Source organism: Rhodnius prolixus, unplaced genomic scaffold (genome assembly GCF_049639745.1).
Source record: "Rhodnius prolixus isolate KJV_2025 unplaced genomic scaffold, Rpr scaffold_3, whole genome shotgun sequence".
Taxonomy (NCBI): Eukaryota; Metazoa; Arthropoda; class Insecta; order Hemiptera; family Reduviidae; genus Rhodnius; species Rhodnius prolixus.
This window is the reverse complement of record NW_027411603.1, coordinates 21,026,370-21,041,537: the sequence shown is the minus strand read 5'-3', so window position 1 is coordinate 21,041,537 and position 15,168 is coordinate 21,026,370. Positions and strand designations below refer to the sequence as shown.

Sequence of the window (15,168 nt, the reverse complement as noted above, 5' to 3'; positions counted from 1 at the left end):
GACTGAACTGGCAAGGAATTGCGCTATACACGTCTAGCGGCAGAAATGCGTACTACATAAGCTCCATGCGCGGCAACGCAATTCCGGTTATTTTTGGGTACCCCCTCGTACATTAACAAAAACAGCTATAAAGCGTTCTGCATAATTAATTTCACTAATTTAAAGCGTTCTAATGAGGCCATTCCTCGAGGGCTCACAGATGAGACAAGTTAAGATTGAAAGATGGCAAATCAAATAACTTAAGACAAAGAAGTGAGTAGCCAGAAAATAAAAAAAATCATTATATTTTGATAACAAATTAAAATAAAACGCCTACTCTAAATTGCGCAACAGATAAACCTGATTAACAGAGTATATGGAAACGGCATTGATAACTAAGAAATAAATCTGAATTTACGTAACTAGAATGGACATATGAACAATAAAAATTATTCTTTAACTGAAGTTAATATACTATGGATATGTACGTCACCAAATACATTTCAGGAAATGCTAATTTTCACTCTTACTGGTCAAGCTTAAAAGATATCAGTATTATTTATGTCTACAGTTTATAATTAAAACATATTATGTAATATAGGAAAGCTTATAATAAAATCATCTTTCATAATTATTAATTGAAAAATAAATTTCTTGCTCAGGTAGATTTTATCATCGTGTAACTTTTTTAATAAGTTAAAAATAAAATAAGACTGACATCGCCATTTCAGCAAGTTTTTACTCCCCCGTATATTTATATTCATACATCTCTAATACTATATAAAAAGTTCTGACAAGAGATTCGAAACATTTCCAGTTGGGTAATCAATAATGGCCAATTGTAGGCGTACGTTAACAATTATTTATATAATAATTTTTTTTTTTTGGTGACGAAATAAACATTTTATTTTGTCAATTTTGTTTTTCCAATGGCATTAAGAAATATCTATTACTTACTATAATTCTCCTTTTGCTTTTCTTATTTCTAAAAAAATATTGTGGACTGACTGAGGTTGGAATTTGATAGGAAGAATTCAAGACCACTGTTGTCTTTTTCCGCCAAATCTGGTACAAGTGGTTGTTTAGCAAGATAATTATGTCCCTTCTCTTTCGAGTAGTACTGATATTGCCCATTGTTCCGTCCAGCGACTTCTCGGAGCAACCTCTAAAGTGAAAGTCCCAAAGTAAAAAAAAATAAAAAAAAAATAGGAACATTTTGGACCAAAAGAACGTTATATACTGTATTCCATTCACTGTAATAATTAACTCCAAAATTCACTTTGATACATTCTACAATTAAAACAAAATTTTCTTTTAAGCTAATTTATTAAAAGATGCTTTCAAACATTATTTTAAACATAATTGTATTAGATAAAAAGCAGTATGTTCTGCGCTATATTATTTACTAATAATATTGAATACAGAGTATTCATAATGAAAGCCTTAATGCTGGTTAAGATAATGACGGAAATTACTTATGCTCGCGTTGTATAAACTTTTGAAGTTTTCTATATAAAGAAAGTTAAGCTAAAGTATCTAACAATGCACTTATCAGATTCTGAAAGCAAGGAATGCCATTAAGAATCTGTTGTTTAACTTCCCTAATGGAGAATAACCACTCAATCAACTTTTTCTTGAATTGGACAGGTTTTTTGATAAATATTATCAGTACTGAAAATTAAAAATATATATATTCTATTTGTAAACATTGCAATTTAATTTCCTACAATGTCGCCCTAGTTCTATAGCTATATTTCACAAAATACTCAGCTAATATTTACAATTTGTAAACAAGACAGTTTTAATATGGTAATACTGAAAAACGAAAATTTGCGTACAGAACTTATGCATGAATAAGGGCATATAACATAATTTAGTAGAAGATAATCTGTGAATTACTTGTATAAAACAGAAAATCATACCGAAAGTAGATCAATTTTAGTTGTTAATTTGCTAAAATTACATAAAGTTAGACGTGTTTTTGTTAAAATGCTCGACTATAAACTTTAATTAAACATATTATTCCAATTTTAGTTGAATTTAGTATGTGCATTTTAAATTTCTACTCATTTTGATATTCAAATTACACTGGTTACAAAACTATCCCAGAATTTCCGCTGAATTAACTGGGATCTAATAAACAACAAATTTAAATGAACTCTAGTGTCTACCTCCACTTGACGTGGGTTAAGGAAGTCTAGTTTGAAACTGAAAAAACAAAGAACTCTTCCCTCCAACAAAGCCAGGCCCCACAATGTTTTCTTCTGTAACTATCATTTGAAATTATAACCAAAGTTGATTTTCATCAATTATTTTATTATTCACAAATATTCCATGTCTATAGTTCACAATTTACATCTCTGAAGAGATGTTTTCAAAATGCCGTATGATAAATAAAATTACTTGTTCTAAATTAAGATCTCCCAGCGTTGATAAATGGGCGCCCAAACCACATTCCTTTCGTACCTTGCCCGAAAATTACTTAGGTCCTTGGAGATAGCGGGTAACCTATTTCATCTTAAATCCATTTTTTTTTTAACTATTAATTTGTCTTTAAAATTATTAAAAAATCTTGTCTACATTTAAAAAAGATTATTTAGTGAAAAAACAAAATTTATCATCTAGAAAAAATGTGAATATTAGTCATATTGTGCATTCTTGCAGCTAAAGGGCGTTGCCTGTGAGATAACTTTCTTGTCCTGGTATTAATAACTCCTAAGTCCCCAAGGAGACTGATCTCTCTCTATCTGATGCCAGATTTCACTTCCACATAGATCGTATTATCTACTATAAAGTAGGTGGATTAAAGACTCTTCTAATACAACGCACACCTCCTCATTCGCATGTTTGTTTATGGTATTGTTTATTCGCCACAAAGTATCTGAAATTACTTGTTGTCCAACAATAAATAGTACCTAATTTCTCAAGTATGAATGTAAGATTTGGATTCCAAGTGACTTTAGTTAGGTAAACTGGGCGTATTAAAAAGTAAATAGTATAATCTAGATTAATACATATTCGCAAAATCTATAGAAAAACTAGCAGTTAATTAATATTTTACAAAAACTGCCACCTTCGCTCTATTACACTTCATTCTTGATATAACTTGGTATCTTAGATTTATTTATACCTACCATCCTTTATTTTATTTTAAATAAAAACGGATCAATAATACAATTTTACAATTTACAAAAACAACTATTAATAATAATAATAAATAGTATAATCTTCTAAGAATAATAGTCTGTTACTGTAAATAACATTAATATAAATACCGATACCGCTTTAAGGAAACATTTTACTGAATAAAATGAATTTTCACTGATTACCTACTTTTTTTTTAATTTTTTTTTATTTTATGTCAATTATTTGGATGTTTTGAAGAAGGGATGGGACATCTTCAGGGATGGGACACCGAATTACTATTCGGTAAAAATTCAATGAAATACAAATAATTTATACTTTTAGGCCTTGAACAAAAAGTTTAAATTTTGCGTGTTTAAATTATTATAAACTATAGGTGTAAGGATGACGTGATATTTTTATAGTTAATTATTTTATTTTAATTTATTACAACATATGTATCTGTAAAGGCACGGGTCAACCCCTTGCTACAATTGTAAATTATCAGCAAGTAAAATAGATAAATAAATATTACAACATATATAAAATCATATATTGCGAAAAATATTAAATTAATTAAAATGTTATTTACTGAAAAAAGAATAGCTACCTATTAAATATTGTTTACTCTTAATAAATATGAGTTTATTTTTATGTAAAATTAAGTTAGGTATTAACCGCATTTTGATCTATTGCATTGTGCACTATGTGTTATTTTATATTATATAAATTCATAGTTTATTGCTGTTCATTCTTTTTGGTGACTGATTTATAGTTTCAATAGGATGAAAAAATAATTGCCATTTCAGTCGAGTAAAATTTATTTTGCCGAGCTTTCGACCTAGGGACTAGGTCATCTTCAGGGCTACTTTATGTATAGTCCATGAACAGACAAGACAGAAGACACACCAACCCTGAAATGTAAAAGTATTACTATATAAATAGCCCTGAAAATGACCTAGTCCCTAGGTCGAAAGCTCGGCAAAATACATTTTACTCGACTGAAATGGCAATTATTTTTTCATCCTATTCATAGTTTATATTACATTAGAAAACCAAATTTAAGATTATTTTGTTAAATAAATTCATATTTAAACTCATGTTGTATCATACAGAACAAATTGTATATCGTTTACTTACAGATAAAAAAATAATCGTCCTGTAGAACTCTATTTTAAATTCTGAATACTTAAAGATTCAAAAGTTTACTCTGTGGCTATAATATTTTTAAAATCCATCCATTCTGTGTTTACTTTCATTAGTAGTAAAATTGTTGGATGCAATGACTTGTAAAGGATATGATATGTGGATTTATCAGATCCCTCTTAGGGAGATCTCTTTTTATTAAACATCTTTTGGTTGTAGTTCACTCACCAATTATAAAAATAAGTAGTAGCGGCGTTTGTTAAGCTGAACAAAACCTCTGCAAGCTTTTTTAAAGGTAAGATCAGGAACTGCATCTTAATTAAATAATTATAATTAAACGAGTTTAAAATTAGTTTTTCTTCCTCTATAAATCAAGTAGAAACAATTAAAAAGTTTTGAAATAACTGTATTTTCTCGTATCCTCTCTTCTAACATAATATTCTTTTTTACTTAAATAGATTTATTAGGAAATGCAGTTTCCTACTACTTGGAGATTCGCAAACATTGTTGAAGGAAGTAGTTATAATGAATTCTTTGATTCTATATCTTCTAATGATTCAAGCTTGAACGCTGTCCAACAATGAACCATCATCAATAATGTGTCATTCAGCTAGGAGTACATGAAGGGATCTATCTATTAATAATGTCATATTTCTGAAAGTCCTTCAATGGTAGTATTATCTTCTCTGTAAGAAATATATATAAAAGATATATATTTATCTACTCATCCGTAACGTTTAATTATATTTATTGGAAAAGATTAACAATAAAGTCTATCTGAAGAAATGTAACCATTGGTTCAATTCCTTTTTTTATGATCTAATAGTGGGATGTTCATGTTGCTTTTACATAAAATTTTCGCAAGATAATAATGGAAACTCGAGTATATTATTTTGAAACATTTTTCGTGTTATTAATACATAATAAATTATTATTTACACAACTAGATTTGCTATGATCTAGTCGCGAGCCGCATGCGGCTCTTTTATCCAAATTTTGTGGCTCTTCAGCCTGTCCAAAATAAATTATATATTTCAATTTTATTGAAACAAATGAAAATTTCATTTATTAATTAAAGTAAAGATATTTTTTCAAAAAGAATTTTAAATGTGATAGGTTTGAAATGGAATATAATTATATTAAAATACAGTACGTAATATAGAGGACTGCCGCCATTTTCATTCAAACACAGGTTTAGTTATTATTTATTTGTTTATTTATTTTGCAATATGTGAAAATAAATACATAAAACATTTAAATGTTATTGAATATCATAAAATAATAATTTGTGAATACAAACGATCTACAGAGGGTTTTTACATTATGATCCTTGCGGCTCTTGGTTTGATTTATTAAAATTATTTAAGGAGAAATGGCTCTCTAGTTAAAATAGGTTGCCGACCCCTGATCTAGTAGAATTCAGAACGAGAATTCGCACTCCATGATTCAGTCCAGCTTTACTTATTCAAAATTTCTGGTATGTTCCTCAAAAAAGATAATATGGATTTAAGCTTTTGATTTTTTTTGAACTTCTTTGCATTCCTTCTGTACTAGACAAAAATCCATCCATAAAGATACTTTCTTGCAACTGTTATTTGTTACACCAAACAGAGCGTAGTCTACTTTTTTTCCTGTTGGATGTAAGTTCTCCAGATCCGAAATGAATTACTCCCATTTTTTTTATTTTTCCTTTTACACTTTTTGTTTCACCAATTTCATTTTAGTTTCTTTAGGATTTTAATTACTTTTCTATTCCTCCTACCCTTTCTTAACAACTACAAACTTTCAAAAACATAATCTTATTTATTTCTCTTTATTTTTACTCTTTTTTTTTTATTATAAGTGACTACAGAATTTCATCTCTCCTTGAAGAATGCTTAATTAATTCCGTAAGCTTTTGGTTTGGGAAACCACCAGCAATAACTCTACTCAACTTAGTCACCTTCGCTCTTATTCTTAAATGTTTTAGTTCATCTTTTACTTATAAATGTAGCCAATCCTAAGTATATACAATCCGTCTTATAAAATGCTTTTCATTCATAATACAATTTTGTGTTTGAAATTTTCCCACTCTTCTTCCCCTTATTGCAGATTTGTTGTAGATAAATTATTATTTAATTTGTTGTAGAACGCTGCTAGATTTTGGAGCCTCTTTAGATCGCTACATTTATATAATCCGACTTTAGGAAGCTGTATTTGAAATGTTAAATCCAAATGTACCAACTTAGTAAGTTATGTAAACTAATGTACACAGTGTACACTAATTGAGACTCGGTTTTCATTACTTAATCGCTCCATTACTGCAATATCTTTTCTTTTTTCTTCCAAATTCGAAATGTTTACTGACTTATAAGCAAAGAAAATAGAGACATCAGGAAAATAATTATAATCAACAACCATAATGTTACATCGATGTTTAAAAATTACCTCTAAAATTTTAAGATTGAAGTAGCAAGCAGATAAATCAGAAATACCAACAGTCTCTCACACAAATATATTTATATTATACATTAATCGGTAGGAAAGTTGTATACTGAACAAAGATGACACTGTAACAGGCACAACTTGCAAAGTATTGAAGTGTGAATTTAGGTAGAAAGCAATAGTATTTACACTCTGTTGATATCTCAGAGGGCAAAAACACCATATCCCTAGAATACACGGGATGTAGTATGTATGAGATGAACTTAACAACTATCACCAACAGATACTTTGTTATTATTTATTATGGCTTTTATTTTACGCACCCAATAAAAAACCTATAAATTGCTACAATAGTATTGCTTTATAAAGTATTATTTTTTGTGTAATAAGTACAAAAATTTTGTCAGTGAAACATTTTATAGATTATATCTCTTTAGTATAATTTTTTATTTATTTAGAAAACTTAAATCTAAATTAGTCCACTGCTCTGTCATTAAACTTTTTCTTGTTGCCACTAACAATATGTAGATAGGATATCTACATGTCTTAATTCAGTAAACTTTCTGCTTTTTGCGGACGACTTAAAGGTTTACGAGGGTCGTTTGAAAAGTCCGTGCAAAAATAAAAACTACTTAATTTTTTGGGGAAAACCTTTTTTATTTTTCAACATAGTCTCCTTTTAGGCTTATACACTTCGTCCAACGCTGCTCTAGTTTGTTGATCCCTTCCGAATAATAGGATTTGTCCAAGTCTGAAAAATAGCCATTCGTTTCTACAATCACCTCCTCGTTTTAATAAAATCTTTTTCCAGTCAGCCATTTCTTCATATTGGGGAACAAATAGTAGTCCGAGGGAGCCAAGTCTGGAGAATAGGGGGGATGTGAAACGAGTTGGAACCCTATTTCCATTAATTTTGCGACCACAACTGCTGAGGTGTGAGCTGGTGCGTTGTCGTGATGGAAAAGGACTTTTTTGTGGGCCAATCGTGGGCGTTTTTCTTGTAGCTCGGTTTTCAAACGGTCCAATAACGATGAATAATATGGACCTGTAATAGTTTTACCCTTTTCCAGATAGTCGATGAGGATTATTCCTTGCGAATCCCAAAAGACAGTCGCCATAATCTTTCCGGCCGAAGGAACGGTCTTCGCCTTTTTTGGCGCAGATTCCCCCTTGGTAACCCATTGTTTAGATTGTTCTTTGGTCTCAGGAGTGTAGTGATGTATCCATGTTTCATCCACAGTAACGAAACGACGCTTAAAGTCCTGCGGATTCTTCTGGAACAGCTGCAAACCGTCCTTGAAACACTTCACACGATTTCGTTTTTGGTCAAGCGTGAGCAATCGCGGCACCCATCTTGCGGATAGGTTTGTCATGTCCAAATGTTGATGCAAAATATTATGTACCCGTTCATTCGAGATGCCCACAGCACTAGCAATCTCACGCACCTTCACTCTTCTGTCATCCATCACCATATCATGGATTTTATCAATGATTTCTGGAGTAGTAACCTCAACAGGGCGTCCAGAACGTTCAGCGTCACTTGTGCCCATATGGCCACTCCGAAAATTTTGAAACCACTTATAAACTGTTCTAATCGAAGGTGCAGAGTCACCATAATGTTTATCAAGCTTCTCTTTAGTCTCCTGAGGCGTTTTGCCTTTCATAAAGTAGTGTTTAATCAACACACGAAATTCTTTTTCGTCCATTTTTTGAAAATCACTCGACTTCCTCGATTAAAACGAGTGCCAAACACAAAGAAATAGACCGATCTGGCTGAAACTTGGTGTGTGTTCTTCCAAGAGATGTTACTAACTAAACATAACCTCGATACGCGCCAGTAGTGCTATCTCTCTGACTTTGCACGGACTTTTCAAACGACCCTCGTATACTTAACTCAGCAGATGACTTTCTCCTCCTCCAAAACTCTCTTCATAGCCTGAGTGTTTGATGTAATGAAAATGATATGAGCCTAAACATCTCTAGATGTAAGGTAGTATCCTATCATCGTAGTCGGACGTTTACCAGCTTCGATTATTCTCTTCATGCTTCAACTCTAAGTAGATCTAATGTAGTGAAAGACCTTGGCGTTACGTTCAGTGCTAACCTTTCATTCAACCTCCACATGAACTCCATAGTCACAAAGGCAAACAAAATGCTTGGCTTTATATCTAGATCTACTCGCAACTTTAAAGATGTCAGAACCATAATTATCCTTTACAAAGTAATGGTGCGACCTATTCTTGAGTACTGCTCTGCTTTATGGTCTCCTTATCAGAAAACTTACGTCAACAAGCTTGAATCACATCAAAGAAGATTCCTAAGATTGCTCTGGTATCGAGAGACAAAAGCCATGACGGAAGTACCGTACGATGACATAATGGAATTTACTGGTTTGAGTACTTTACAGTTTCGTAGACAAGCTACAGACTTAAATTTTATTTTCAATATACTAAATAATAATATTAACTGTCCTGAACTGTTATCATTGTTAAATTTTCACGTGCCAACAAACAGTTCTAGACAAAAACAAGTGTTTACTAAAGTGTGCCATAGTACTAATTAACGTAAGTTCAGTTATTTTTCAAGAGTTGCGGATGAAGTTAATCATCTACCCGCTGATTTAGATTTATTTATCACCAACACGATCGAATTGAAACGTTTTTTAAATAACTGATTTTTGCAATGATTTGTACTAGAGAAAACTTCTTACCAGTTATTTGTGATATCATTAAGATTTATTAATTAAGTAAAGTACATTTATCTATTTTTAAAGTATATTTATAGTATACATATATTCTAAAGAATATCTATCAAGTAAATTATGTGTATATATTATTTCTATTTTATTTTTATTTATATATGTATATTCTATATATTATTATATGTTGAGTTATTATTAAATGTTATTTTAAATTATATTTCTTTGTAACTGGGTGATTGCCCGTTATGTAAATAAATAAATAAATAAACAACGATTTATTTACTTCTTAAAATTAACTGTAGTGAAATGGTAAATGTAGTCTAAATGTTATTAATCTATACCCTAATAATTTTATTATTCCCTTAGCGAACGAATTAATATCTCAAGATGCAAATAGACAAAATACTAACAATGAACCTGCAGTCTAAATCCTAAATAATTATAGTCAATATAAGAAATAAAGTCCCTTCTATGTCTCAAATTTACAATGCAATCCGACTTAAACATTCTTTTTGTTTCAGATTAGCTCAAACTCGCTACAAAAACTCTATTCACATCTAAACAACCCTTTTTTTCGCATCCTGTCCACCAGAACACTTCCTTCAAATCAAATCTAAAGCGGAGGTCGCCTAGCGACTATCTTATGTATAACGACCTTCTTAATTCTAGGTTGGCTGCTAAGTAAGCTTGCCATTGAGGCTTCAATTACCAAAAATCTGTTCTGCTTATTTTACTGCTGCAATTACAAAATCAATAACATCTTGGCGTCCTTGATGTCCTTGGCGCCTGGAGCTTTTTTCCGTGCAATGCCTGCCTCCGGAAAATGTTCTCAAACAATTCTGTCCATCACCGGACAGTGAGCTAACAATAAACTCTCCTGACTAGAGAAAATCAAAGGACCAGCAGCTGGATTTGAACCCAGGATCTTCGCATTGGAATCTAGAATACGCTAACCACTAAGCTAATTCCTTCCGTAAAAAAAATTAAATAAATATTAAATATATAAAAAAAAATCAAATAGCATGTATTTCTAATAATATTTTCCGTAGACTAGCAAAAATATAATTTGTTTATTACATAAAAGAACAAATTTTCCAGTTCAGTGTACGTAATACATTTGATAAATACATTCAGAACTCCATTATAGAGCAACTTGGTTAAAACGTTGTTGTATATCTCTTTGTCGGAATCCTGTTGGATGGCCATCTAATAATGGTAAATACATTCTACATTGATGAAACCACATTACCCTCAACAACCAAAATGTATGTGCCCTTCTTAGCTAGCACATACATTTTGCTTTATCCCTTCATCGAAATACTTAACCTACAGACAAACAATTTCCCCCTGTTTTGAACTAGATTACTGTTATTATAAGAATTTATGCAATTTCATTACATTCTTGCAATGTGTTTATTGTTTTGTTAGCTGAAATATCGCTCGTATTCCGCAAGACTTTAAATTCATATTTCTAATGCAACTTTTAAGAAATAACAAGTAGCAATGTAACTATGGCTCAGTGTTTCGTTCCAAGTACATCGTTATACCACTACCTCATTCACTTTATTTTTTCTTTTTCAACAATTTTCTTTTGGTAAGAAAACAGTGCGCAACAGCAATGCGCGCAAAGCTTTTGGGACGTAACTCATTTGCAGGATGGCTCTTCAGATTAATTAATATAAGAATTCTTAAATCAATACAATAAAAAAAAAAACGTAAGAGCGAAAATCTTGTAATGAAGATCATGCAACTAAAAGATTTCTATGGTCAACATCTCAAGGGTAATATTTATTTTGATTTTCTACAAAAGTTCTTGGACCATTTGAATGGCTTCGGAAGGCATGAAGAATCATCTGGTCTTTCCAGAAAAGATTATTTTTAATGAGCCGGATCTGTTATTTTTGGATTCAGTCAGTATGAAAAGAAACTTGTTGTACTTCCTTTCAAATTTCTTTCATCGTGAGAACTGTCCTAAAAATACCATGGCTGTCGACGGAAAAATTAACCATTAAGAAATAGAAATATTAAAAATAGCCAATGTACTAGTATTGCAATTTATTTATTTTCTGGTCCGTAGACTTATTTTCAACATCTTCGAACAATCTTATGGCCGCGAGTATTTGTCTATAAGGTAAATTTATACTATTTTAAATTGTATAAAGACAAATTCTTTTTAAACAATTCTTTTGTCTCAAATAAGATCAGAATGATTTAGACATCTCAAAAAATATACATAAATACATTTAAAATTAAATAAGAACTTGTTCACTTAGTGGTTTACACATATTGCTACAAACTCAAGAAATAAATATGTACATTTATTTTATTGGGACATCAACATCTGTGTTATTAACTTTAGAAAGTTTATTATAAAGATCTCGAGCTTAATATTTAATATTAGTAATAGATTATCAATAGAAATTATTTCCTAAAAATGTAAGCCTTCATTTTGTTATCCACTTGCTAAAGGTAGAAGGCCCTTTAATGGAATAAGTGAAAAAGTTTGCAGCATGACAGTGACAAAACAAGGTTGTTTGGTTAATTACTTAAGTTTAAACTTAGTACTTTCTAGAAACCCTTCGAATATTTAATGAGTTATAACATGTCAAAGAAAGAAATTATTTCTAAGTTATATTAAGAAAAGGAGTGAACTAACTCAAAATTAATTGTTAATCGGCTGTTGTGTTAATTAAAAAAAATAAAAAAGCTATTGACTAATCTTCCTAATAAAAGTTGTAAGGTCACTTAGTTCCGTATTGAACTTAGAAATAGATCCTTTGACGAAGGCACAAGTTACTTTTGTAATCACTTATTACTGTTTAAATAATGAGAACTTTTTGTAATATAAATTGTTTCTACCTTATGCTATAATAATAATAATAATAATTGCAACCGATTCGAATTCAGCTTTCCATCGAATATAGTCTAACAGTTGAGAATGATCCCGTAAGGCTTATGCTTCATGAGCTCAAGAAGCTAATAAGTTTACTTTACAAATAAAGCATATTAATATTAAGTAAAACTTAATAAAAACGAATCTGATGGGTATCCAGAGATGGTACATATTACAAATATTAGAGTGGAAAAGGTCATCTTCGTTGCACGGGCTTGTATAACTTTTTTGGTTAAAATCAAACAAATATAAAACATATTGCTAGCAATACAGTTTCAAACATTTTCCACAAAATACTAATTGAAAATGATAGCTGCAGTTTCAGTGAAAAATTGTAAAATAATAAATTGTTTTATGGAAGAAATTCCCTAAGCAGTTTGTTAAAATTAAATTCTCGTTAAAAACACTGGATTAATTTAAGTTATATATATTTTTAATAATTATAAATATTCATAATTAACTTCTCTGCAAAAAAGTCATATTACCCAGCGATCCAAACAGATCTACTGTTTGAAGTAAATTGCACACCTGCAGTACTCGCAACTGCAATTGATTTGAAAATTTGACATGTATTAACTCCATTATTATTATAAAAAAATATTATTCACAAACACTCTGAAGTTCTTTGCTTTATTAACATATTAAAGAGATTAGGATTAAAAAATAAATAAAAAACTGATTCCATTTTATTAACTATGACATCACTACTGTTGCAGAGATGAAGATTGCCCTGAGTGCACTTTGCTGCCTGATAGCTGTGGCCCTCATGTTCACACCAGAGACCACTTCGGCACCTGCAATACAAGATTATGACAGTTAGTACAAATTTAAGATTTACTAGTAATATGTATAATAACTTTTATTTTTGTAGTCTATTTTACTTTGTTGTATGCTGATTAAAACAAAATTAATAATAAAAAATAAACTTCAGAATAGTCCCAAAATGATTTTAATTAACTCAGCTTTACGTTTCTGCAGTTGGCCAGCTATTTTCAGTAATTTCTTTTTAACTTCGATTCAATTAGAAACAATCTTATAATATAAAATGTTTTCACAACATTCATGGTGTATCAATCAAAACTTAATTATTTATTACCCTCTACATAATTCAAGGCGCGTCAACATCTGAGATCATTTGCACCCAGAGCTTTTTTCAGTTTACTTCCGCCTTCCGGACAATATTCTCTTGTTAAAGACAGACAACACTGTCCATCACCGGACATTGAACTGCAAAAAGCTTCTAGTAAGGAGGAAAATGTAAGGGCTGGCAGTTGGATTACTTTCACCGCGTGAAAGTAATCCAACTGTAATTCAATCAATATCACTGTATCATTTGCAGTGCACTAATTTCTAAGTCATTCTGGTCGGTCAAGAGCGCACCCAGAAGTTCGAATCTGTCGAATGTTTGAAATAAAAGATTCCCTTGACTGCATACCTTTTCTTCTCACAGTTTCTTGCACAATCTTTTTGTAGGTTCGTCTAAATGCAGCGCTCAAGGGTAACCCACCTCTAATTTTGCTGACAATGCAATACTATCTGTACACGCCAAGAACTGGGTCAAACCTTATTTAAAATGTTGTACCATAATTTTTCATTATGCCTCTTGCAGTCTTCTCAAGGCTTAAGTCCGAAGATTGTTGATGATTATCCTGACCAAAGTACTCTGCACTTTACTTAAAATCTTCTGATAGGATGCCTTATAAGTTCTCTCAACCCCACGAGCCTAAACATAATTTTGACCAGCAAAGGAAAAAACAATTCTGAATACTTTTTTTTTTCTTTATAAATTCTAAAAATTCATTTCTATTGAAATTGTAGGTATGCGAGACTTGTATGAACTACTCCTACAAAGGGAAGCTTTGCCGGACTCCTGGGCTCACAAAGTTGTGAGGAAGAATAACAGATCTCCTCAACTGAGGCTCCGATTCGGACGCAGAAATGATCCCACCTTCCTTCAGGTATGATCAAAACAAGCTCTAAACCAACTGGTAAAGTAAATTTAAATATTATTTGTAAATAATAATAGGATAAACATGTTCTAAATATATTTTTTTTTAAATTTATTAGTCGTAAAAAAATTAATGTTTCGCCCGTGTTTGAATCCAGTGTTTGCCCTAATAAATTACTCTGCTAGAACCCAACTCTACAGCTAACTGCTCATAACTAGTGTAGTCTGTTACTAGAAAACACCGTCAATTATATCCTTCATACAAAAAAAAAACAACTAATATTTGATAGATGGGCGATGACGATATTCGACTTTAACTGAATATAAATAATAATTTTAGAAAAATTTAAAGAAACTATCAGCTATTCCTCTTACTCTCAATCTAACTTTAATGTATATACAACACTTTAGTAATAAACTTTAGTGAGAAATACTGACTCCTTTTGATAGAAAGGTAATGAATAAACAATAAATTTAACTCTTCTGCCAAATAAATAAACATTTTCTCTTTTTATCACTGATCCGAAAGTATTAAAAAATTATAGTTATTCAAAAGTAATAATCATTGCAGTTGTTTTTAAAATGTATATGGAATCAATTTTGATGATATTAAAAAGCTTATCTAAATCGCTTACTGCAGTTTTATCACATTTCAATATTACAAAATAAAATTAGTAATATAAATGCATAAAAAGTTAATCTGATTTTATTTTATGTAGTTAAATAAAAACATCATTATGAGTGGGCAAAATTCACCAATTGAAATATTGATGAATGATTTACATCTTAGCTGATAATAATTTCATTATTACAATATTTTGTAGTTGTAAAAATAGATTTTTTTATTTTATAGAAATAAAAATAAAGTTTCATGAAGACTAATAATCATAATATAAAAGCATTTTTAGGAGAACGAAAGGTCTATTAAGAAAATCATACATATATATATATATA

At 30.6% G+C, this 15,168-nt stretch overlaps 1 protein-coding gene across 1 annotated transcript in view; it reads left to right on the top strand.

The window, feature by feature from the left end:
- The window catches only part of sNPF (short neuropeptide F precursor), a 128,668-nt gene that overhangs the window by 112,894 nt on the left and 606 nt on the right, over nucleotides 1-15,168 (top strand). The window contains exons 2-3 of the mRNA XM_074126969.1: nucleotides 12,983-13,081; nucleotides 14,085-14,224. Of these exons, the coding sequence (XP_073983070.1) occupies nucleotides 12,985-13,081; nucleotides 14,085-14,224 (237 nt within the window). The 5' untranslated portion in view covers nucleotides 12,983-12,984. The remainder of the gene's footprint in view (nucleotides 1-12,982; nucleotides 13,082-14,084; nucleotides 14,225-15,168) is intronic.